This window comes from Stegostoma tigrinum, chromosome 3, assembly GCF_030684315.1.
Source record: "Stegostoma tigrinum isolate sSteTig4 chromosome 3, sSteTig4.hap1, whole genome shotgun sequence".
NCBI lineage: Eukaryota > Metazoa > Chordata > Chondrichthyes > Orectolobiformes > Stegostomatidae > Stegostoma > Stegostoma tigrinum.
In genome coordinates, this window is record NC_081356.1 from 129,602,991 (window position 1) to 129,629,900 (window position 26,910).

Sequence of the window (26,910 nt, forward strand, 5' to 3'; positions counted from 1 at the left end):
CTGCTGCCCATACATGCCTTGGCATGATGGCAGAGGGCCCCAGTGGAGGATTATCTACAATGAGGTCTTCCCCTCTTACATTAGAGTATTGGGATCGAGAGCGCTGCATGCATCAGGCCCGTGGAACCAGTGACTGAGCAAATTTATTGGGTGCCAGACCACGTGCATGTTCTGAAGCCTGGAGGAGTCGGTGTTTCATATTTGTGTTGAGCGCATCCATCCATTTGCAGCTCCTTTGGTTTTTTCTTTGAAGGAGCTGCTGTTGGAATTTTGGTTGCACTTCAGCCCCACACTAATAATCTAAGGTGACCTGGTAGAGGGAGGGATGAACACGTCTACAGACCTTCTCACGGCTTTGCTCCTGAGCTTGGCAAAGATGGCCATTAACAGGTGCAGGAGTGGGCCAAGGAGGGGATCATCACTTCGGACTGTCTGCTCATCTTTCATTGTTATTTCTGTGCTCAGGTGACTCTGGATTGGGAGCATGCAGTGCTCACTGCTACAGCGGTGTCCTTTCAATGGGCGCTGCAGGGGCTGGACTGCATTATCAGCCTGGATAACTATATTCTGATTGAGTTTGTTTCTTGTTTGCATAGTATACATTCGTTTGATTTTGAGTATGCATTGGTTATTGGTTTGGTGCCTCTGGAAGAAGGCTATTTTATTTTCCCTCTATAATAAGTTTGGACCTCTTGAAAGAGCAAAAAGGGGGAACTTTTATTTTAATCCTGCGTTGCACCTGTCCGAGAAATGCTTGATGGTGTAAGATAAAGTTTATTTTCATTTGCAACGGGTATAGAAACCTTTCCCTCTGCCTTTTAGAATATTATTCTCCCTGTCCTGCGAGTATTTAATGGGGTCAGAGCTCTTTTGTTTCCTTGGCATTTGATTGAGTCAAGGAACATTCATTCCACATTCAACCCCTTATTGTTCCTACCCTAACTTAGTGGGTGCTAATAGAAGAAAGATAGAGGAAAGCCATTTTTTGGTTGTTTTTGTCCCTTGCCACAAGAGAGTCATTGGAACTTTATTTCAGTTCAAGAGTTGGGGAAACTTTATTATTTCAAAACAAAAATAAAAGTAAGAGTGAGCTTTATTCTGCACTTAACCTGTTACTGTCCCCATCCCAGGAGTGCCTGATGGGGTGGTTGGCTTGATCTTTCTAATTGCATTTTTCATTTAGAGAGAAAGCGGGATATGGGTATTGAGATAGAAGATCAGCCATGACAATACTGAATGGTAGAGCAAGCTCAAAGAACCAAATTGCCTCCTGTTCCTAGTTTGGTTTTTAAAATCTTACTTTAACCAGCATCAAATGGTGTTAACAGCCCTGAATCTCTCCCTACCAACATCCTGGATTACCATTGACCAGAAACTCCACTGGCCATAATAATCACCATGGCTTTGAGAACAGGTCACAAGCTAGGAATTCCATGAGTAACTCACCTCTTGACTCCTCAAAATTTACCAGTTATCTACGAGGCACAAGTCAGGAATGTGATGGAATATTTCACACTCACCCGGATGGGTGCAGCTACAACACTTAAAGCATGACATCATCCAGGACAAAGCAGCCTATTCAATTGGCACCACATCCACAAACAGTCACATCACTTAACATCTATGCTCAGGAGCAGCAATTTGTACCATCCACAAGATGCACTTTGTTCACCAATGTTCCTTAGTTAGGATATTCCAAAGCAGTGACCATTACCAGCTGGAAGATACATGGGAACAGCACCTCCAAGTTACCTTCCAAGCCACACTCCATCCTAATTGGAATTATATTGCTTTTCATTCAGTGTTGCCAGATCAAAATCTTGGAATTTGTTCCCTAAATGCATTGTGGGTCTACCTATCTTAAGTGGACTGCAGCAGTTCAAGGTATGGAGGTGCCAGTATTGGACTGGGGTGCACAAAAATCAGCAGTTACACAACACCAAATTATAGTTCAACAGGTTTATCTGAAATTACAAGCTTTCAGAGTGGTGCTCCTTTGTCAGGTGAAGTGAAGAAAAGCATACAGGCACAGACTTTATCGGCAAAAGATCATACAAGTGGTGTGAGGGAGTTTCAAATAATTAGTCTGTGCAGGTGATCAAAGGTGTCAGATGGTATGAGTGAAGTGTCAACAGCTGAGTAGCAAGTGAAGGGGATGACCTATAATCCATTTACTTGAGGCAGAAATAATTATAAAAAAAAAGGTGATGCTGGAAATAAGCCAAATGACTGAAATAACATGATAGGTATAACAGTTGCATGCAGAGGGTACAAACTGTACGAACTAATTAAGGTAGAGATCATAAGTTAAAGGTGGTGGTGTTAAACCAGGACAGTGAGGAAGATTCTACAAATACAGAACAATGTGATTCTTCACTCTAAGGAAGAATGAAACAAAGTATTATTTAAACCAAGTGACTACAGAATACAAAATACAGACCAAGGCAAAAGAGTACGGGTGAGGAAAAACCATTTTCATGTAGCAACTTATCACGCTATGAAATGTACAGCCTAGAAGTGTGGAGGAGGTTAGGAGCTTTATTTATGAAAATCTAAGTGATCAAAAATCACCAAGCACTCTTTAGTGAGCAATGCAAGGGCCAAAAGCCTTAGCTTAAATCTAGTGAAGCAGTTCTGTGGCCAACATTAGGAGATAACTTAACAGAGAGACAGCAATCAATAGTTGGAATGCAAAGGATATAGTCGGTTAAGAAATTCAGCATTTGATGAAATATTGGGTTGCTTGAGAACAAGAAGCTGATTCAATTCGGGTCCAACCACTCCTCCATCTCTGTGTGTTGTTTGAGTATTGAGAACTGGAAATATTGGTGAGTTGGAGAACTCCAGCAGGACCACTGCAAGTGAACTAATGTATCTTGCTGAGGAGTCAGCTTGAGGATGCTTCATTCACCAACATCAGACAATGAGACTGTATACAAATGGCAGTATTTATTAATTTAAAACATTTGAACAGAATAAAAAAAAACCCAGCGACACAAGGCAAGAACCCAAGAAAATTCCCAGTTCAGGAAAGTTATACACACTGGATTAAAAAGAAACATACTTACATTAGCACAAAACAGTCACTAAGTAGATTGGAATCAGACCTGTTCAACATGAGATTGATATCTAGGTGCAGAAATGCCTGATCAATAATAATTATGCAGATACATTAACTTCATGCTTTTTTGAATACAGTTGGAAAGTCTCTTCTGAGAACAGGCAACATCTAAAAAATAAAATGGCACTTAGTGCAAGACACTGAATCCACAAAGGTCAATATTACAGAAAAAAGACCATCGACTTAAGTCCTTCACAGCTTTTGGTAAATGTATCATAGGTAAAATAACCAACACTAAATTTATTTTTCTAAACTGGTACGGATCACTGATGTAATCAGACCTTCAGGTATATAGATAAGGTGAATATTGGAATGCTTTCACAGATAAATGAGGTTACAGATCTTTTGATGAATTACCAGGGCCACTGGTTCACATCAGTCAACCAAATCAACTCTCACTTTAAATTGCATTACCAGGAATGTTTAAACGAGGAGTAAAGGAGAAGTGATGTTGTGTGACTGGACCCATTTATAGAACAAGGTCAAATGAATTAAGGATGGTCAAAGTATAACTTCCATTTTCACTCAAGATTGGATTTTCACTATGTTAGGGGAAGGCAAGGATTCACATTCTCTGTTGGATTTATGAGCCATCAAAATGTATCAATTTCCTGCCTATACCTTTGCATGATATTGAGTTTCAAGGGTTATATTCTGCCCTTTTCTCCCCCTCCCCCGCCATAAACTGTAAATCAGTGGCCTTAGTTACAATCTCTTTTTAAAGATAAAACATTAGGCCTATGAACACAGCAACAAAGGTTCAATTCCAATGGAACAAGGCAAAAGAAAACAGAACTGAATTTATACAATTTGCATTGAGGCAAAAGTTGACCTGGACCAACAGGTGCTATTCCAGGATACACATTTATACACACACACGCACACACATACACATTATATACAAACATATACATTTGCACATGCATACACATACATACTCTGTGGTATAATCATTAGCAAGCACCTAGACAGCAAATGCTTGTGTGCATAGGCCCATTCTGTACTGAAATAAAATCCAGCCAAGTCACTCAAATTACAAGTTGCAAACAGCACACAATTTACATTGCTGTGCTTTATCTGTATTAAAAAAATAATTAAAAATAAACTTTTAAATAGATAATTCCAAAGTCATTCCTGCTAAAATTAATGTGTGCATTCAAGTGGTACTTAATATATGGCTTCTTGTACAACTTTAGTGAAAATATACATCTAGGACATAATTCAAGTACAAATGTACAAAATATGTAAACTCATACAGCAGTTTTTTTTTGTTGCAATATAATACATTTTAATACATGTTCCCAATTTAACCTGAAATACATCAGTTTTCTCCTTTTCCTGGTCATGTGTGGTTAACTTGGCAGCTACAGAGTTTTTGAAGGGTCGTCTTCATCATCACTGAAGCTACTTTTGAAACAGACCTGTAACAAGAGACATGCATACATTAGCTGTGTAACTGCATGTAGTTTCTGTTGCCTCACCCAAGATAGGATACAGATTTTTTTGCTGGGGAATGCCTGGTGGGGAGGACGTTCCTGGGATGAGGATGGATTGAGAATAGTACTTTTCTCCCTGGAGATTACAAGGGTGACAGGTGGCTGCTGTAACATTCATGAAGTGTTTCATGGGGTAGATGCTAAGAGACTGTTTTCCCTGACTGCAGGCTGGAATGACAGCACTGTCCCAGGATAAAGGGGACTCATTTCAGGATTAAGATTGAGAGGAATCTTTGGAATGGTCTCCCAACAAGAGTTAGGAATACTCAGTTGAACAACGTATCTAAGACTGAAATTGACTCTTTTTGCTAAGGGGGTCGAGTAAGGTACAAAAGCAGAGTTGAAATCGATTTTCAGCTGTGATTAAATGGAATGGCAGTCTGGGCTGAAAGGACCATATAGCCCACTCTTGCTCTTAGCTCTAATGCCACGAGCAGTTTCTATTAGCTTTGATTATAGCGGGACTGAAGTCAGCAGTACTAACTCATTTTAGTGTCTCATGGAAAAACAACACCTTCAACTGTATAGTCCCGCCTCACAAAAGGTTAGCAATTTTGCTTTTGTATCCAGTACTCCAAGATCTGGACTTACACATCACAGGTGCTTTACTAAACAAAATTCAATCTTGAACCAAATAAGCTGCTATCAGGACAAATAACCAAAACACAACCCTTCTTTCTCCTAGATTAAGTTTAAGAGAGGGGCTTGAAAGTGGAGAAAGTGATTCAGGAAGAAAATTCCAGTCTTTAGGGGACCATGGAAGCTAAAGACACACAGTCACCAACAGTAAGGAAAATAAAGTCAGCAACAGACAAGGAACAGACTTGTTATTGGAGTTTTCAACCCTTCTTGAACTAACTAGGAGCTTGAGGAGCCTTCTGTTCCCCATTTTCTCCAGAGCAACAACTCAGCCATTTAGGTAACACTTACTAACTGATCACCACCCTTTTCTCCAGTAACAAATTGTATTGATCATTTCAAATATGACATTCTTGCATTTGTGCTGAAGAATGGCTTGGGCAGCGTGTGTGTCCGTTCAGCAAAATCAGGGTGTTAGGCATCAGGATTGGAGAATACAGCTGTCTCAGAAAGTATCAGGACAGGAGGAGACAGCAGTTACAGAGAGGTGCAAAAGCCTTTGAAGGATCAGGAAATAGGGTGAGACTTTTTAAAGCCTTTATTGCTTAACTGGGAACCAATGTAGACAAAAATGATCCGAGACGTATGTGAACAATGGGTAAACGGAATTTGGTGCCAGGTAGAACCTCACCAGTAAAGTTTTGGATTAACTCAAGTTTACAGACAGAAGATAGGTCAATAAAGCACATATGGATATAAACAAGTCTAAACATAATTAACAAAAGCAAGATGAACACACATTCTCTGACTCAGTTACAAGTGGGAGTACTGAATAGCAGAACAGCATAAAAAGTCTTGCTTAACATCGTTTAAGTGATGCCACTGCAATCAACCTTTAGCATTTTTACAGGTGCTTAGTGCCATTCACCAATACAGCAGGTACATCTTCCAGGTCTAAGCGACGGGAGCTGCGCGAAAAGGGCAGAAGAGAAGATTTCCAGAACAGATTCATGTTCTTCAGGAGAGGAAGAATGAGGAGTGACTTGGGTGAGCAAAATAAATGGTGGTGGTGGTGATGGTCATTTGCAGAGGAGGCGAAGGAGATATCGCTTACAGAGTTTGAAGCTGCTTACCTCTCGTCTGCAAAGCCTGTACAATAGGCCTCGTTTTGGAGGTGGATTGGGCTTGCTGCTGTCCAGGACTGGTGATAATGTCCCATCAGTCCCAAAAGTATTTACCTCTTTAAAACATTCTGTATCGATCATCTGCAATAGAATTGGAAAAAAAAAACTAATTTACAAAGAATAACAAATCAGCAATTTTTTTTTCGGTATTCATTCTCAGAAGCGTGGAGGAACAGAGGGATCTTGGTGTGCAGATACATAGATCCCTTAAAATGGCCACCCAAGTGGACAGGGTTGTTAAGAAAGCATATGGTGTCTTGGCTTTCATTAACTGGGGGATTGAGTTTAAGAGTCGTGAGATCTTGTTGCAGCTCTATAAAACTTTGGTTAGACCGCACTTGGAATACTGCGTCCAGTTCTGGGCGCCCTATTATAGGAAAGATGTGGATGCTTTGGAGAGGGTTCAGAGGAGGTTTACCAGGATGCTGCCTGGACTGGAGGGCTTATCTTATGAAGAGAGGTTGACTGAGCTCGGTCTCTTTTCATTGGAGAAAAGGAGGAGGAGAGGGGACCTAATTGAGGTGTACAAGATAATGAGAGGCATAGACAGAGTTGATAGCCAGAGACTATTTCCCAGGGCAGAAATGGCTAGCACGAGGGGTCATAGTTTTAAGCTGGTTGGTGGAAAGTATAGAGGGGATGTCAGAGGCAGGTTCTTTACGCAGAGAGTTGTGAGAGCATGGAATGCGTTGCCAGCAGCAGTTGTGGAAGCAAGGTCATTGGGGTCATTTAAGAGACTGCTGGACATGTATATGGTCACAGAAATTTGAGGGTGCTTACATGAGGATCAATGGTCGGCACAACATTGTGGGCTGAAGGGCCTGTTCTGTGCTGTACTGTTCTATGTTCTATGTTCTAATGAGAGTCACTGGCAAGGACAGCATTTATTGTCCATCTTTTACTGCTCTGAGAAGGTGGTTGTGGGACATCTCTTGCTAGAACACTGAACAAATTTGTTTGACCGCTTTTGGAGGACAGTGAAGAGTCAACAATTTCAACACAGGATTAGAGTCACGCATGGGCTAGACTGACCAAAGATGACAGGTTTCCCTCCCCGAAGGGTTTCAGCATTTTAGAAAAATGACTTGCATATGCATACTGTGATTCATGACTATAAAATGTCTCAAAGAGTTTCAAATTACTTTTTGTAGTCATTGCTCTAACAAAAAAAAGCAGCTAATCAATACACAACATATTTTCATTAAACATCAATGTGATAGTGACAGATTATTGGGCAGTAGGGTAACCGAGTGGTTAGCACTGCTGCCTCACAGCACCAGGGACCCAAGTTCGATTCCACCCTCGGGCAACTATCTGTGTGGAGTTTGTACATTCTCCCCGTGTCTGCATGGGTTTCCTCTGGGTGCTCCCGCAGTCCGAAGATGTGCGCGGTAGGTGGTTTGGCCATGCTAAATTGCCCATAGTGTCCAAGGATGTTTAGGTTAGGTGGGTTAGACATGGGGAAATGCAGGCGTAGGGGAATGAGATGGAGTGAGATGCTGTTCAGAAGGCAGTGTAGACATGTTGGGCTGAATGGTCTGTTTGCACACTACAGGATTCTAGGATTATCTGTTCCTTTCTGTAGTGTTGATTGAGTGTTAAATATTGGCCATGACATCTTGCTCTTTACAGAACTGTTGCCATGAGATCATCTTTATCCACGCAAGCAGACAGGTGTTGAGGCCTTGGTTTAACATCTCATACAAAAGATCACACCTCTCACCATGCTGTTCATTCTCAGCACTGACCTGGAATGTCAGCTTTGGTACTTGAGTACAACAATCAGAGTGAGAACTGAATCCAGAGCCTTGAGATTCAGAAGAAAACATGCTACCAACTGAGCCATGACTGACACACTGTTTTAATATTGAAACAATTTTAAATCAACCTCATGAAGATTTTTACAAGCATTAGTTCCTTATTTTCAAATGCTACTTTTTAAACAAAAGCATTAAACAAACAAAATTCAAAATGACCTTTTCTGAAGACTATCGAGAGCTTGATTACTAATGCAGTACCTGACATCATATGAAGGTTTACACTTCATTGTAAAATTATAAAGCTCCAGAGAATTGCTTGTTTGCAGAATGATGTAACTGCTATTTAAGCATGGCTTATGGGCAGTCTGCATCAAAAGCATACCATGAATAGCAAGGGATAGCATCACACAGCACAAAAGAAGCCATTCAGCCCATCGCATCTGCAAAAGAACTAATTAATCCCACTTTCTTACTCTTGCTTCAAAATTCTATCAATGTTTCCTTTTCAAGGATTTATCTAAGTGTTTGAAAGTTCCGATTGAATCTGCTTCCAACTCTTCAAGCAGTGTGCTCTAGAAGACAACAAATAATTTCTCATCTTGTCGCTGCCAATCCTCTTAAACGTTTCCCCTCTGGGCACCAACCTGTCAGCTCATTGGAAGTGGTTCCTCCCCAGCTACTTGGCCAAAACCCTTCATAATTACAAACATTATTAAATCTCCAGTGAATCATGGCACAAACTGAAGGAAAAACATCTAATCTTCAGACTAGACACTTTAAAATCTTCTGGACTTTAATATTAAACGAGTTCAACACCTTCAGATTGCGAACCCATTCCCATTCCTTCCCTTTCTTTTAGCTTTACTTGTTACATTCGCCGTCATCATGTCCTCTCTCCCCACACCAGTGGGACTGTCTGTTCTTTGCAGTTTGGCAGTTAGACACACCATTGTTCTGCAATTACCATATTCCAATCACTTCATCTCATCTACCAACATTTTCTCCCCCAGCATTCAATCTCCTAATATTAAATGCTGCCCCTTCCACAGTTTACATCAGCTCTACTGAACAGTCATCTAGATGCGAAATGTTAGCTTGCTCCCTCTCCATGAATGCTGCCTAACTCACTGTGAATAACAGCATTCTTTTGTTTCCATTACAGATTCCAGCATCTGCAGTAATTTGCTCCTATCTTAAATCTAACTTTAACCCCCTCTGCTTGATAACTTAAGGCCCTCCGTAATACTATTTTTGCAACTTTTTCTGCACCCTCTCCAGAGACCCAATATCTTCCCGAAGGTATGGTGCCCAGAACTGGCTAGCAATTCATAGCAGTTTGTCATAACTTTTCAGCTGTGAGGCGAACTCCCTGTATTACTGGAACAGACCGTCAGGGGCAGGAGACATGGATGAATCCAAATAAGAAGGCACTCTGCTGTTAGCTTACAGCTGGGCAACAGGTATTGAATCCCACTATGTGCATTTGGCATTCAACTTCTGATAACAAAAAATCCACATACTCACACTGTTAGCCACTGCAGACAGGTTACATTACCTCATTTTGCCAAGGAATGGAGACGCTGCCTGTAACAAATTTGGAGTAGAAGTCATCATCTGTTGGATCCAGGTTTACCCCTTTGACTGTGGAGAACTGTTCGATATCCAGGACATCTTTGCAGTAAACTGCTCTGGGCTGCAAAATAAACAAAAAAAATGCATTTATATAGCCCCTTGAACAACTGTCACTGGTTGTGAAGCACTTCAGACGTTTTGTCAAATGTAGCCATTTCTCAACTGTAGGTAATGCAGTAACCACTAGCACATAGCAAGATCTCACTAACAAGGAGATATATGATGGTGAAACATTGAAAGGGAAGTGGGTAAAAACACATGGAGGAAAAAAATAGTGTGATTAGTTGGGCTGAGGAAGGGTAAAGATGTGGTAAGCACTTTGTACAACTACCAGTATAGAGTATTTGGGATAAAAGGCCTGTTTCTGTGCTAAACGTTTCACGCAATCATAGATTAGAAGAATCTCTAGAATGTGGAAGCAGTCCATACTGCTCAGAGTCCACATCAAATCTCTGAAGAGCATCCTACCTAGAACCATCCCTGTTTTTGCCACCCATATACTATGAGCAACTTAGCATTGCCTATCCACTCAACCTGTACATCTTTGAACTGTATCAGAGATAATGGGAACTGCAGATGCTGGAGAATTCCAAGATAATAAAATGTGAGGCTGGATGAACACAGCAGGCCCAGCAGCATCTCAGGAGCACAAAAGCTGACGTTTCGGGCCTCGACCCTTCATCAGAGGGGGGGATGGGGAGAGGGAACTGGAATAAATAGGGAGAGAGGGGGAGGCGGACCGAAGATGGAGAGTAAAGAAGATAGGTGGAGAGAGTGTAGGTGGGGAGGTAGGGAGGGGATAGGTCAGTCCAGGGAAGACGGACAGGTCAAGGAGGTGGGATGAGGTTAGTAGGTAGCTGGGGGTGCGGCTTGGGGTGGGAGGGAGGGATGGGTGAGAGGAAGAACCGGTTAGGGAGGCAGAGACAGGTTGGACTGGTTTTGGGATGCTGTGGGTGGGTGGCGGGGGGGGGGGGAAGAGAAGAGCTGGGCTGGTTGTGTGGTGCAGTGGGGGGAGGGGATGAACTGGGCTGGTTTAGGGATGCAGTAGGGGAAGGGGAGATTTTGAAACTGGTGAAGTTCACATTGATACCATATGGCTGCAGGGTTCCCAGGTGGAATATGAGTTGCTGTTCCTGCAACCTTCGGGTCGCATCATTGTGGCAGTGCAGGAGGCCCATGATGGACATGTCATCTAGAGAATGGGAGGGGGAGTGGAAATGGTTTGCGACTGGGAGGTGCAGTTGTTTGTTGCGAACTGAGCGGAGGTGTTCTGCAAAGCGGTCCCCAAGCCTCCGCTTGGTTTCCCCAATGTAGAGGAAGCCGCACCGGGTACAGTGGATACAGTATACCACATTGGTGGATGTGCAGGTGAACCTCTGCTTAATGTGGAATGTCATCTTGGGGCCTGGGATGGGGGTGAGGGAGGAGGTGTGGGGACAAGTGTAGCATTTCCTGCGGTTGCAGGGGAAGGTGCCGGGTGTGGTGGGGTTGGAGGGCAGTGTGGAGCGAACAAGGGAGTATGCGTTGTATCCGGAGGTTGGTAGGGTGGTGTGAGAGAACGAGGGGGATCCTCTTGGGGCGGTTGTGGCGGGGGCGGGGTGTGAGGGATGTGTTGCGGGGAATACGGGAGACGCGGTCGAGGGCGTTCTCGATCACTGTGGGGGGAAAGTTGCGGTCCTTAAAGAACTTGGACATCTGGGATGTGCGGGAGTGGAATGTCTTACCCACGATAAGACATTCCACTCCCGCACATCCCAGATGTCCAAGTTCTTCAAGGACCGCAACTTTCCCCCCACAGTGATCGAGAACGCCCTCGACCGCGTCTCCCGTATTCCCCGCAACACATCCCTCACACCCCGCCCCCGCCACAACCGCCCCAAGAGGATCCCCCTCGTTCTCTCACACCACCCTACCAACCTCCGGATACAACGCATACTCCCTTGTTCGCTCCACACTGCCCTCCAACCCCACCACACCCGGCACCTTCCCCTGCAACCGCAGGAAATGCTACACTTGTCCCCACACCTCCTCCCTCACCCCCATCCCAGGCCCCAAGATGACATTCCACATTAAGCAGAGGTTCACCTGCACATCCACCAATGTGGTATACTGTATCCACTGTACCCGGTGCGGCTTCCTCTACATTGGGGAAACCAAGCGGAGGCTTGGGGACCGCTTTGCAGAACACCTCCGCTCAGTTCGCAACAAACAACTGCACCTCCCAGTCGCAAACCATTTCCACTCCCCCTCCCATTCTCTAGATGACATGTCCATCATGGGCCTCCTGCACTGCCACAATGATGCGACCCGAAGGTTGCAGGAACAGCAACTCATATTCCACCTGGGAACCCTGCAGCCATATGGTATCAATGTGAACTTCACCAGTTTCAAAATCTCCCCTTCCCCTACTGCATCCCTAAACCAGCCCAGCTCTTCCCCCCCACCCACTGCATCCCAAAACCAGTCCAACCTGTCTCTGCCTCCCTAACCGGTTCTTCCTCTCACCCATCCCTTCCTCCCATCCCAAGCCGCACTCCCATCTACCTACTAACCTCATCCCACCTCCTTGACCTGTCCGTCTTCCCTGGACTGACTTATCCCCTCCCTACCTTCCCACCTACACTCTCTCCACCTATCTTCTTTACTCTCCATCTTCGGTCCGCCTCCCCCCCTCTCTCTATTTATTGCAGAACTCTCACCCCATCCCCCTCTCTGATGAAGGTCTAGGCCCGAAACGTCAGCTTTTGTGCTCCTGAGATGCTGCTTGGCCTGCTGTGTTCATCCAGCCTCACATTTTATCATCTTTGAACTGTGGTAGGAACGTGGAGCTCCCAGAGGAAACCGGCAGAGGCATGGGTTTTTTTTGGGGGGGGGGGGGCGCAGGGGTGTGGGGGAACCAACGGCTGGATGTGCAAACTCCACTGGAATTGAATCTGGGTCCCTGGCCCTGAGAGGCAGCAAACCACGCGACCCTTCTGTCGCCGTTCGATAGTACCAAACTTAAGTACTGCTGGGAGGAGTCATTTTGTTGAACCTTTTCATCTTGCAAAATCTCCTGATGAGTGCAAGAAATACCAAAGGGAAAACATTTATGCTGGATGCTAAGATAGTGCTGGTTGGCATGTGGGCTTTCATCAGCAGAGGGGTTGTCAGAGGAGAACGCACCAGTAAGATCATGACCGTACAGTTAACCAAGTTTTGTTTAAATTTTCAACCAGGTAGATTGGCTCTATTTGTTCAAAGTATCGCCCCAAGAAATGAATCATCAAATGGCTGTCACCCACTCTGTTGGGGTGATATAGGTGCAATGCATGTATGTGATCTTGGTGTCTACAAAGAATAACAGTCACTTTCTGTATTAAAACATTTGAGATGTTGGTCGAAGGATATTTGATAAGAACACCAGGCAAACTCCACTGTTGTTCTTCCAAGCTGGAACCTAGGTATATTTCCATCCAACTGGGACAGCAGATGAAAGAAGAGTCTGCAAGTATGGTCAGGGTTGCAAAACTAATCCACATTTCTCTTCCTCTCAGTTATCCTGATGCTCACTTCTGAATCTTCATCAGAATTAAGAGTCAGTGTTTGGCATTTCCACTTAAAATAGTAAATCTACAAATGGTTGAAGAGTCAGTCTGATACTTAAACCCACACCAATATTCCACAGGCAAAATTTGTAGCTTTGTGACAATATTCAAATTACTGTGTACTCACGTCTGGAACGAAAGGAGGGTCCCACATGTTTGCCTCAAGTCTTTTGAAATTGATGTGACGGAATATAGGATGTTGCTTGACCTCACTGGCTCCCCCTCCGCGACAGCCCAATCGTTGCTTTGGATCTTTGGTCAGCAACTGCAAAAGGCCATTGAGATGCAAGAAAATGAACATAAGTTACAGAATCGTAGAATGGCTACACCATAGACACGGCCAAGTGCTTCTGTCTATCTCGGCTCTCTGCAAGAGCAATTCCCCCCGATACTTGTCTCCTGCTTTTTCCTTGTAGCCCTGCAAATAATACCATTCAAGACAATTGTCCATTTGAAAGGTCTGACTGAATTCAGAAGTCTGAAGAATCATACCAAATTGAAACATAAACTGTGTTTCTGTGTCTCTGGATCCTGTCAGTCATACTGAGATTTTCCCAACATTTTCCGTTTTTCAGACTTCCAGCATCTGAAATATATTGCCATTAATTGGAGGATCTGTTCATCTGCAAAGATACAGTTTTGTGGGGAGATTATGCCTAAGTCCTGATATCAATTCCTCCCTTCCCAGGCTGCTCTAACCTTCCAGATACCCGAGTTAACACAGCAGCTTTACAATAAATCTTCCAGAAACCAACTTACTCACCATCTTACAGATGGAACGTGGCTCTTCTGAGAACTTATCAGAATATTCCTCCGTATCCTCTCTGACCCGGCGGTCAACCTCCTCTCGTTTTACCTTCTCCTTACGCTTTCGAAAAGGCGACTGACCCTGAATCATCTCATAAATCAGACAGCCGAGACCCCACCAGTCAGGGCTGAATGTGTAACGTTCATTGTTGATAACCTCCGGAGCTTAAAAACAAAAAGGAGAATTGCTAAAAATTTACAGCCAAGAACATTTGGCCCAGCTGGCCTGTACCATCCACGTACAAATTGGACCAGCCAGTCTCTCAAGCCTGCTCTGCCGTTTTACAAGATCATAGTTGATCTGATTGTGGCCTCAACTCCATGTTTACTGCCTCGCCTTCCCAACCTCTGACTGCCTTATTAGCCATCTACACCTGCCTTAAAATAGTCAATAAACTCACCTCCTCCATACTCCATACAAAAGAATTCCACAAACTCACAGCTCAAGAGGAAACAAAATTCCTCATCTCCAACTTAAATCCTGGAATCTCTACAGTGCAGATAGAGGATATTCAACTTGAGTCTGCAGCAACTCTTTGAAGGGCATGCCACCCAATTATAATCTAAAAAGGGGGAACCACTCATTTGTCAACATTCTCCTTTGGCTCCAGACTCTCCCACAAGAGGAAATATATCAACAAGGGGAGGCTCCAACCTTCAATACGATCATGCCCAATCTAATTACTCCATATTTTCATTTACTTCTAATAAAACTGTCTAAAAATAACATATCTTAACTCTTTTCTTAAATTCATTTAGAGGATGTGGTTTTATTTGCTGGACCAGCATCTCTAATTGGCCTTGGAAGATGGTGATCCACCTTCTTGAACTACTGCAGTTTATTTGATGTAGGTCCATCCACAATGCTGTTACGGAAGGTGTTCTGGGATTTTGACCTAGGACTGGTGATGTAGCTCCCAAGGCAGGATGATAAGCAGCTTGAAGGAGAACCTATGGGTGACAGTGTTCCCACCTTCAAGATGGTAATGATCAAGAGTTTGGAAGGTGCTGTCTAAAGAGCCTCTGCATTTCTGCAGTGTTGAATGGCAGTGGTGGTGTGGCAACACAGGGTGGGAGGGAGAGAAGTGGTGGGATGGAGAATGTGGTGGAATGCTTGTACATGTATTGCTAATCAAGCAGGCTGCCTTGTCCTGTATGGTGTCAAGCTTCGAGTGTTGTTGGAGTGCCCTCATTCAGGAACGTGGGGAGTATTTTGTCATACTCCTGACCTGTGCCTTGTAGATAGGTTTTGGAGAGTCATGAGACGAGATGGTTGCTGCAGGATTCCTAAGCATCTGCGCTGCTCTTGTAGCCACAGTATTTGTTTGGCTAGTCCAGTTTAAGGTTCTGTATCTATAGCCTTTGTACAAAGGGAGATCCAAAGACTTTCAACACAAAAATTCTCATCCCTGTTTGAAATCCTTTCAGCGTCTACCTTGTCAGGTCCCATGAAGTGCCCTCAGGTTGCAAGTTTCAATATGGTCACTTTTCATTCTTCTAAACTTCAGCTGATACAGGCCTAACCTGTCCACCTAAGATAATCTCCACAGCCCAAGAATCAGTCAAGTGAACAATTTTAATATTGCATACATGCCTTCATCCAGCTGTCAGTTGCATTATCATTGGTAGAAACCCTGCCCAAATCAGGATTCATGAGTTTATACCTCCCTCCAAAGACTCGAGTGGATGACCTCGGCTGACAATCCCATTGCAATATTTAAAAAGAGTGCTGCTCTGTCTAATGAGGCATTAAACCCAGGACATGTCTGCCCTTTTAGGTGAACATAAGAGATCACATGGCACTATATCAAAGAACGTGTGAACTCCTGGGCCAGTATCTATCACTACTACAGGTTATCTGGTCAGTAACTCAACTGTTTCTGGAAGGTTGCTGTGCATAAATTAGCTTTGCCACATTTCATCAGCGAGTACACTTCACAGGAATATCATTGGCTCTACAGCACTTTGTAACTCTAGAGAATCCCAACAGGCCTTCTTAAAACAAAAAGACAAGTTAGTCTGTCTTTCTCACCAAGAACAGTGACAAAAAGATGCACTAACCCCTATGCATTAAGATGAAATCAGACTAAATCTTTCTGGCACGAGCTCCATTCTGACATTATTGTCAGAAGATTTGAGTAAAGGAATTTGAACGAAGGCACAAATCTTGGTGGGACCACATCTGTAGTATTCTACTCTTTTGTTCTCTTTTGAAAAGATATACAACATCGGTCTGCCAGATTCCTGGATAGGGAGATGGATGTATGAAGAAAGATGGGGCCTTTTTATGAAATGTGGAAGAATGAGAGCTGATCTCATTCAAGTACGCAAAAGTCTTACAGAAATTGACAGAACAAGCAGAAAGTATATGGGGAAGTTGAGGGGCATGGGGGGGTTGACGTACTTGTGGTGATGCAGTTCTAGGACCAAAATAAGGGGAAGACCAATTAAGAAATTAATGAGGAGGAATTCCTTCACTTTAGAGAATGGTCAATGTTTGGAATTCTGTGTCCCAGAGGGTTGGAGGTTTAGTTTCAACAAAATGACAAACATCAGGGAAACAGATTACTGTAGGAAAGCTGTTGAAATAGAAGATCAGCTATGATCTCAACGCACAATGAGGCGGCTCAAGGAGCCGTCTACTCCTGCTCCTAGAGAATCGCAAGGGCAGAAGATCTAACTCTGCAATCTCACCACACTCAGCTACTCTGACCAGGAGGAATCCAAGTTTCAGAATCAGGGTTCGCTGTTTAAGGATACAGGGGGAGACATTTCAGATGGAGTTGAGGAGATGAACCTGTGGAATTCTCTACCACAAAGCGAAGTCAAATCGTTGGATGTTTTTAACCTGTTAGATATTGTTCTTAGGACTAAGTGGAACAAAGAGTACAGGAGCAATTTGTTTTTTTACACATTCATAGACTATTTCCAGATTTTTCTCTGGGGGAACAGGATACTGAGTTGGACAATCAGCCCTGATCATATTGAATTGTGGAGGAGGCTTGAAAGGCCAAACAGCCTACTCCTTCTCTAGAGATAATGGGAACTACTCCTTCTCTAGTTTCCTTTCAATGTCTCTACTTCTCAATTTGTGCCAGTTGTTGTCCAAAATCAAGTTTGCCTTCGAGGAGCTAATGTTTTTAAGTTTAGCGAGAGAAAGATCAGACACGATTCGACAAACAAACATTAAAAGTAGCTGGAGATGTCAAACAAAAATCGAGTTGTATTAACTAGAACTTAGTATTATGTTGTTCCTTCACTGTCACTGGTTCAAAAATCTCGGCTCACCCTTCCTAATCAGCATCATGGGTGCATCACCTTTTCAAGGGCAACTTGATGAGGTATAAGAGATAAGAAGGTGTAGAGCTGGATGAACACAGCTGGCCAAGTAGCAGAGGAGCAGGAAGGCTGCTGTTTCAGGCCTAGGCCCCCCCTTCACAAAATATCTACTTACAGTGAACAAGTGTGGCCATGGCTTGGTGTGAAGTGGGTGGTTGTTGTACAAGAATGGATTTCACCCTATATTTGTGGGCTGGATTCTACCTTTTCAAAAATAATTTGACCTCTGGATTCCGTAGCAAAATCAGCTAGCAGTGAAATATCTTCGATCTGCTGATAAGGCTTGGAGGTGCCAGCACTCACCCATGTATCCAACAGTTCCAACTCTCCCCCGAATCGTCTCATCCTCTGGAATCTGTACAGCTAAACCCAGATCAGAAATCCTGATGTGCCCTGAAGGTAAAGCAGATTAGACAATGTCAGATGGTGAGAAAATGGAGAGAATATACTCTTCATTGAAGAACTTTCATTTATGTAACGCTCCTTCATGTAGTGATTTTTTCTAGACAGAACAACCAGAGAATCAAAAGAGTATTTGTCCAAAATAACATTAGAAAGTCATTGATGGTAGTCTTAATCATCTCTACTGAAACTAGCTTTCACTTTCAGAATTATTAATCATGTAATTTAAATTACATCATTGGCCATGGCGATATTTGAACCCACCAATGCTTGCTGGGCCATTTGAGAAGGTAATTAAGAGTTAACCACATTGCTGTGGACGTAGGCAGGAGAGAATAAGGACAGCAAACTAAATACGTTTTTACAACCAATGAGACCAGCTTTCAAACCAAGTATTTATTAATCACTTGAATCCAACGTATTGCTAGAATTTGTCTTGCTCTCATCAGCACTATTTGCATCAATGTAAATGGAAAATAATGTAGAAGAATGCTGGATGGTTTGCAAAAGGTACTGTTTAATGGGGAGGGTTTTGTGAATCTTTTACTGTACAAACACAAGACTTTAGTTTTTAAATTCAATTCAGAATTCTTTCAGTTCATTTTTCTTTATCCTCAGCCAGAACCATCTTCAACCAGACTACATAGCAGCAAATTCCACAGCCTCACTGCTCTCTGGGTGCATACATTAATCCCACTGGGAATTCCAAGCAATGTGTGACGGTCTTATATTCATGGCCTCCAGTTTTGCTCTTCCCTACCCCCAAATTGGGAACATTCTCACGGTACTAAAGTTTTGATAATGTAGACACAATGGGAATGTGTCTCAACGGTGACACAGTATCATGACAGAGAGGGCAACAGCAACAGAGAGCGCGAGCGATGGAAGAAGAACTCTCACTAAGGCAGCAGGTTTTGGCTGGAAGATGACTTTCTTCCACTCCAATGCTGTGGTCACATAGTGACTAAGTTGTCCAAGACAATCCACAGACTGTGGGATGGCATTTCCTAGAGTAGTTGGGAGGATGCTCAGGTTTTCACATGTTCTTTCCAATGTTTGCACTTGACCTCTGTCTGGATGGGGGACATTCAGTAACATTGGCATATTTGCAGGGTGTTCTTCTCTAGTTTAGGTGATCTTAGGCCAGAGATTCCCATGAGTTAATGGGGATTTTGTATTTCTTCCCCCTGAGGTGGCTTTGAGGACATCCTTGAAACATTTCCTCCGCCCTCCTGGTGACCATTTATTATGCAGAAGCTTGGAATTAAGAGCTTGTTTTGGAAGCCATCTCATGCATACTACGTGCCCTACCTAAAGCACCTGACTGACAGTAATAAGAGCCTCCACACTGGGGATGCTGGCCTTACAAAAAGGGACACCGATGTTGGAGTGCATATGCTGCCAGCAGACGTGCAGTAATAGACAACTTCACTACAGTGATTAGGATTCCAAACTTGCTTTTAAATAGGATATTGAAGCTCCTTCAAGTTAGACTAGAGTCATTTTTAGATGAGATAGAGATAGAGTGGCAGCAGATTATAGGGGCAGTTAAACTTAAGAAGGTAACTCCATGTAGTGCAGGACTGAAACCAGAAACCCAGACTTGATGGGAGGCAGAATCCATGAGGGTAGACCTTCCAGAGTTGTATTCATGTTATCAGGGAAACCAATTGACAAGTCTCAACCTAAAAATGTTCCTCAATTTTACAAACTTGAGGTCACCCTCAGCTTTTGAGGAAAAAGAGAAAAGACAGCCAACTTGTCAATCCTTTCCGGATTCCTGTTATCATAGCTGAAAACTCATTTTTGCACCCAGACCAACAAAGTGCCACTTTCATGTAAAAACGTCTTACCGTGATCGTCTAGTAGAATGTTCTCTGGCTTCAAATCTCTAAATGAGGGGAGAGAAAAGAATTAAATGCAGTAAGTTTATGACAGAAACAACAAGAAACTCAAATATTTAAGATTCAAAAGAGAATCGGATAAACACTTGAGATGAGAAATAATTGCAGGACAATGTTGGAAGAACAAGGGAGAGAGATTAATTGGACTGCTGCAGGTATTTTCTAATCAAGCTATTCAGAGGTGTTATGAAAAATCCCAGGAGCAGATATGACTTGAACCCACGCCTCCTGTCTTAAGGGTAAGGACACTACCACTGCAGCAAAATAGCTCAAACAGCTTTTCGACTGCTCCACCATGATAGGCTGAATGGCCTCCAACCGTGTTACATCATATGGTTCTAACACAATTTGGGGAGATATAGCATACTGTCACCTGATTATCAATTCTGAGGGAAAGCTCACACACTCGTGACGCTTTCTCCCCCATTCATTCATTGGATGTGGACGTCACTAACTGGGCCAGTTTTTTTCTGCCCATTCCTAGTTACCCTAAGATGGAGATGAAAGCTGCCTTCAACGACTGCAGTCCCTTTGATGTACGTACACCAGCAACGCTGTTAGGGAGAGATTCCAGGATAATGCCCAGTGACACTGAAGAATGAGTGAGATATTTCCAAGTCAGGATGTTGAGTGACTTGGAGGGGAACTCCCAGATATCTGCCATCCTCATCCTTCTAGGTGGTAGTGGCCTTGGGTTTGGAAGGTGATGTTGAAGGAACTTTGAATTTCTGCAGTGCAACTAATCACTGCTACTACTGGACATCAGTGGTAAGGGGAGTGAATGTTTGATGTAGCACCAAGCAAGCAGACTGCTTTGTATGAACGATGTCAAACTTCTTGAGTGTTGGAGCTTCATTCATCTAAGCAAGTGGGGAGCATTCCATTACACTGCTGCCTTGTGCCTTATATATGGTGGAAAGGGAGTCAGGAGGGGAAGTCACTCACTGTAGGATTCCTAGCCTTTGGCCTATTGTTGTAGCCACAGCATTTATATGGCTAGCCCAGTTCAGTTTCTGATCAATGGTAACCTACAGCTGTTGATAGTGGGGGCTTCAGTGAGAGTAACACTATTGAACATCAATCACATGGATTTGAATCTCACCATAGCAGCTGTTAGAGTTTAAATTCAACTAACAAACCTGAAATTCTACAATATCAGACACAGTAAAAAGCTCGTTAAAACATCCTTTAGAGTACTGGGTAATGAGCCCGGCCAGGTGTTAGATTTGGAAGTAGGTGAGCACTTTGGTGACAGCGATCACAATTCTGTTATGTTTACTTTAGTGATGGAAAGGGAAAGGTGTATACCTCTGGGCAAGAGTTCTAGCTGGCGGAAAGGCAATTACGATGAGATTAGGCAAGATTTAGGGAGCATAGAATGGGGAAGGAAACTGCAGGGGATGGGCACATTAGAAATGTGGAGCTTATTCAAGGAAAAGCTCCTGTGTGTCCTAGATAAATATGTACCTGTCAGGCAGGGAGGAAGCTGTAGAGTGCAGGAGCCGTGGTTTATGAAGGAGGTGGAATTTCTCTTCAAGAGGAAGGCGGCGGCTTATGTTAGGATGAGATGTGAAGGCTCAGTTAAGGCACTTGAGGGCTACGAGGTAGCCAGGAAAGACCTAAAGAGAGCTCAGAAGAGCCAGGAGGAGACATGAGAAGTTGTTGGCGGATAGGATAAGGGTAAACCCTAAGACTTTCTATAGGTATTTAAGGAATAAAAGAATGACAAAAGTAAGATTAGGCCCAATCAAGGATAGCAGTGGCAAGTTGTGTGTGGAGTCAGATGAGATAGGGGAAGCACTAAATGAATATTTTTCAACAATATTCACTCTAGAAAACGACAATGTTGTCGAGGAGAATACTGAGATACAGGCTACTAGACTAGGTGGGATTGAGGTTCACAAGGAAGAGGTATTAGAAATCCTTCAGAAGGTGAAGATAGATAAGGCCCCTGGGCTGGATGGGATTTATCCTCGGATCCTCTGGGAAGCCAGGGAGGAGATTGCCGAGCCTTTGGCATTGATCTTTAACTCGTCATTGTCTACAGGAATAGTGCCAGACGACTAGAGGATAGCAAATGTGGTTCCCCTGTTCAAGAAGGGGAGTTCAGACAACCCTGGTGATTATAGACCAGTGAGCCTTACCTCAGTTGTTGGCAAAGTGTTGGAAAAGGTTATAGGGGACAGGATTTATAATCATCTAGAAAAGAATAAATTGATTAGGGATAGTCAGCACGGTTTTGTGAAGGGTAGGTCGTGCCTCACAAACCTGGAGTTCTTTGAGAAGTTGACCAAACAGGTAGATGAGTGTAAACCGGTTGATGTGGTATACATGGATTCCAGCAAGGCGGTCGATAAGGTTCCCCACAAGAGGCTATTGTACAAAATGCGGAGGAATGGAATTGTGGGAGATATAGCAGTTTGGTTCGGAAATTGGCTTGCTGAAAGAAGACAGAGGGTGGTAGTTGATGGGAAATGTTCATCCTGGAGACCACTTACTAGTGGTATACCGCAAGGGTCGGTGTTGGGTCCACTGATGTTTGTCATTTTTAGAAATGACCTGGATGAGGGCGTAGAGGATAGGTTAGCAAATTTGCAGACGACACTAAGGTCGGTGGAGTTGTGGATAGTGACGAAGGATGCTGTAGGTTGCAAAGAGACATAGATAAGCTGCAGAGCTGGGCTGAGAGGTGGCAAATGGAGTTTAATGCAGACAAGTGTGAGGTGATGCACTTTGGTAGGAGTAACCGGAAGGCAAAGTACAGGGCTACTGGTAAGATTCTTAGCAGTGTAGATGAGCAGAGAGATCTCGGTGTCCGTGAACACAGATCCTTGAAAGTTGCCACCCAGGTTGACAGGGCTGTTAAGGAGGCATACAGTGTTTTAGCTTTTATTAATAGAGGGATCGAGTTCCGGAACCAAGAGGTTATGGTGAAGCTGTACAAAACTCTGGTGCGTCCGCACTTGGAATATTGTGTATAGTTCTGGTCACCACATTATGAGAAGGATGTGGAAGCTTTGGAAAGGGTGCAGAGGAGATTTACTAGGATGTTGCCTGGTATGGAGGGAAGGTCTTACGAGGAAAGGCTGAGGGACTTGAGGCTGTTTTCATTAGAGAGAAGAAGGCTGAGAGGTGACTTAATTGAAACATATAAAATAATCAGAGGGTTAGATAGGGTGGATTGGGGGAGCCTTTTTCCTAGGATGGTGATGGCAAGCACGAGGTGGCATAGCTTTAAATTGAGGGGTGAGGATATAGGACAGATGTCAGAGATAGTTTCTTTACTCAGAGTAGTAAGGGAATGGAACGCTTTGCCTGCAACGGTAGTAGATTTGCCAACTTTAGGTACATTTAAGTCGTCATTGGACGAGCATATGGGCGTACATGGAAGAGTGTAGGTTAGATGGGCTTGAGATCGGTATGACAGGTCGGCACAACATCGAGGGCCGAAGGGCCTGTACTGTGCTGTAATGTTCTATGTTCTAGAAGCAAACTGCCATCCTGATCTCATCTGACCTATACATGCCTCCATATTCAGCAACATGGTTGACTCTGAACTGCCCTTTTGAAATGATCCATCAAACTTCAGATCAAGAGCAAGAGGGGATGGGCAACAAATGCTGGTTGCCAGCAACTTTCACATCCCAAGAAGGAATAAAACAGGTCCTAAGAATTTAAGTGGTAGTTAAGTGATAACCATGTCAGCGATGGCACTTCAGTAGCATCACATGAGCTAGGCTGGATGAAGACAGAAAAGAGCAGGAAATGTTGTTTCCCTCGGCCAGAAAACTGCAGTAATTTTCAAGGACACTGGCATTTTGTTTTCAAACTTTTTATTCAAATCATGAAACTGCAAAGGTGGATTTTCAACTCCCAGTTATGGAATTATTATGGCACGAAAGGACCATATGAAAGGATTGTCCAATTAATAGAAATGTTAAATTAGACCAACAGGTGTTTTAATTTAAACTTAAAAACAATCCAGTTGTAGTATACAAGACTCAAACAGCATAGTTACTGACAGACTGCCTCTCCTTCCTAGGAAACCTGTGATGCACAAGTCAAGCACTCAAGACAGGAGTTCAGCTATTTAGGACTGAGATGAGGAAAAACGGTTTCACTCAAAGGGTTGTGAAGGTTTGGAATGCTATATCTCACAGAATTGTGCATATTCAGGACAAAGAATGATAGACTTGTAGACCCCATGGAATTGACAGATAGGATAAGATCGAACAAAAACAGAAGTTGCTGCAAAAGTTCAGTAGGTCTGGCAGCATCTGTGAAGAGAAATCTGAGTTAATGGATTTCCCAAGAAGGAATAAAACAGGTCCTACATAGTTCTGAGGATCGATCACTGGACCCAAAACTTTAACTGATTTCTCTTCACAGATGCTGCCAGACCTGCTGAGCTTTTATAGCAACTTGTGTTTTTGTATCTGATTTAAAGCATCCGCAGTTCTTTCGTTTTTTTAAAAAACGTTTGAGAAGATGGAGTCAAGATGAGAGATCAGACCTGATCTGGTAAAGGGCAGAACAGGGTCAATGGACTTTACGACCAAAACCATCTTAAATTTCTTACTGGGATAACAAGGTTTAGAGTTGGATGAACACAGCAGGCCAAGCAGCAGAGGAACAGGAAAGCTGATGTTTCCGGTCTGAATCCTTCTTCAGAACTTCTTATTGTTCGCCATCTTGAGGCCTCATTTTTCACAAGGCAGGGAAATTGTGTTTAGATACATTTCCATAACTAGTTTCTCTTTGGACAGGTCACTAGCCTTATTGCTGAGTGTATGGAGTCAGATGTAGGCCAGTCCAAGTAAGGATGATACTGCTTTTGGCAATGGGTTCCAAGGAGATACTTGAATTATGAGGAAGAGGGGGAGGCTAAAAGAAAATTCAATAGAAGCTCTCAAAATGATGAGAGGCTGGGACAGAGTAGATAGGGAGAAATTGTTCCCACTCAAACGGACTAAAAACCAGATGGTAAAGAAACACAAGACATGAAAATTTGTCAGACAGTGAGTAGTTACAGCATGGATTGCACAGCCTGGAAGTTTGTTGGTTGCAGCTTCAGCTGAAGGATTCAAAAGATTTTTGGATGATTACATCAAAATGCTCAGTGAGCTAGTACAGACATGATGTGCTGGACAGCATGGAACATACGGTAATACAACAAGGAAACAGGTCTTTCGGCCCCAAACTGGTCCATGTTCACCATGGTGCCCATTCAGCTAGTTTCAATTGTCCACATTTGGTCCAAATCCCTCTAAATCCTTCCCATCCATGTACCTGTCCAAATGTTTTCTTAAAATATTGCTATTATACCTGCCACAGCCACTTTCTCCACCAACCCATTCCATATATATGCACCACTCTGGGAAGAAGTTGCCCCCTGAGGTCCTTCTTAAAGATTTCCCCTCACCTTAAATGAATGCCCTCTAATTTTCAATTCCCCATCGCCAGGAAAAAGACTATACATAGTCATCTCATCTATACTCCCAATGATTTTATACATCTCAATAAAGGGTCATTCTCCTACATTCCAAGGAATAAGGTCCTATACTGGCCAACTTCTCCTTGTAACTGAAGCCTGATAGTTCTGTTAACATCCTCACAAATCTTTGCACATGTTCCAGTTTAACTAAGTCTTTCCAATAACAGGGTGACCAAAACTGTACACAATGCTCCAAGTGCGGCCTCACCAATGACTTATACAACTGTAACGCAATGTCCCAACTCCTATACTTAATGCATTGACCAATGAAGGCCAGCATGCTAACTTCCTCCTTTACCACCCCGTCCACCTGTGACACAGTTTTCTCTCATCTGCTCCTCTAGTACCCATTGGCTATTTGGGTGTCTATAATACAGGCCCAAGAGTGACCATCCCCTTCTTATTTCTAAGGTCTACTCATATCGTCTCCAATCATGATCCCTAAAGAGTATCCTCACTAAACTGATATGGTGCCGACAGGCCTTCACCTGCACCATACCAATTCTGAGACTTCCTTCCTTGAAAGAAGTCAATGCGACAAAAGGGTCATCACAACAATCAGTGATAGTTTAGTCCAGATTTACAAGGATTAGCTTTACATTCAGATTTATAAATTGAATTTAAAGTGCATCAGTTGTCACAGTGGGATTTGAATCAGTGGACCCCAGAACATCAGTTCAATTACCAGTGCAGTGACATTACCACCCCACATCACCTTCCCTCCCAATCCCCAATGCCTACAAACAGAAACTTACAAGCACTACATTTCATTCTACTCAAAAATTGTCACTTGATATTGCAAAGAGAATCAAAGACAGTGGAATAAAATAATAAAAGAACTAGGAGCAGGAGTAGGCCATCCAGCCCCTCGAGCCTGCCCCACCATTTAATAAGATCACGGCTGATCTTTGAGACTCAGCTCCACTTACCCACCCGCACACCATGACCATTAATTCCTCTACTGTTCAAAAATTTATCTAGCCTTGCCTTAAACATATTCAGCGAGGTAGCTTCAACCGCTTCACTGAGCAGGGAATTTCAGATTCACAACCTTTGGGTGAAGAACTTCCTCCTGACCTCAGTCCTACATCTCCTTCCCTTTATTTTGAGGCAGCGCCCTCTAGTCCTAGTTTCACCTGCTAGCGGAAACAACCTCCCTGCCTTCACCTTGTCTATTCCCTTCATTATCTGATATGTTTATCGCTCCTCATTCTTCTGAATTCCAATGAGTATAATCCCAGTCTACTCAGTGTCTCCTAACAATCCAACCCTCACATCTCTGGAATCAACCGAGTGACTCTCCTCTGCACCCCCTCCAGTGCTAGTATGTCCCTTCTCAAGTAAGGAGACCAAAACTGCACACAGTACTCCAGGTGTGGCCTCACCAGGACCCTATACAGCTGCAGCATAGCCTCCCTGTTTTTAAACCCCATCCCTTGAGCAATGGCAGACAAAGTTCCATTTGCCTTTCTAATTACCTGCTGCACCTGCAAACCTACTTTTAGCAATTCATGGACAAGGACATCCAAGTCCCTCTGCACAGCAGCGCGCTGCAATTTTTCACCATTTAAAACAATCCATTTTGCTGTTATTCCTACCAAAATG

General features: G+C 43.4%; 1 protein-coding gene across 1 annotated transcript in view; it reads right to left on the reverse strand.

Moving 5' to 3' along the window:
* Positions 1 to 2,930: 2,930 nt before the first annotated feature.
* The window catches only part of LOC125450864 (G protein-coupled receptor kinase 6-like), a 129,488-nt gene continuing 105,508 nt past the window's right edge, over positions 2,931 to 26,910 (reverse strand). Inside the window, exons 10-16 of the mRNA XM_059644894.1 lie at positions 19,761 to 19,798; positions 17,809 to 17,898; positions 14,123 to 14,331; positions 13,487 to 13,624; positions 9,696 to 9,833; positions 6,330 to 6,461; positions 2,931 to 4,542 (exon numbers count right to left, since the gene is read on the reverse strand). Of these exons, the coding sequence (XP_059500877.1) occupies positions 4,486 to 4,542; positions 6,330 to 6,461; positions 9,696 to 9,833; positions 13,487 to 13,624; positions 14,123 to 14,331; positions 17,809 to 17,898; positions 19,761 to 19,798 (802 nt within the window). The 3' untranslated portion in view covers positions 2,931 to 4,485. The remainder of the gene's footprint in view (positions 4,543 to 6,329; positions 6,462 to 9,695; positions 9,834 to 13,486; positions 13,625 to 14,122; positions 14,332 to 17,808; positions 17,899 to 19,760; positions 19,799 to 26,910) is intronic.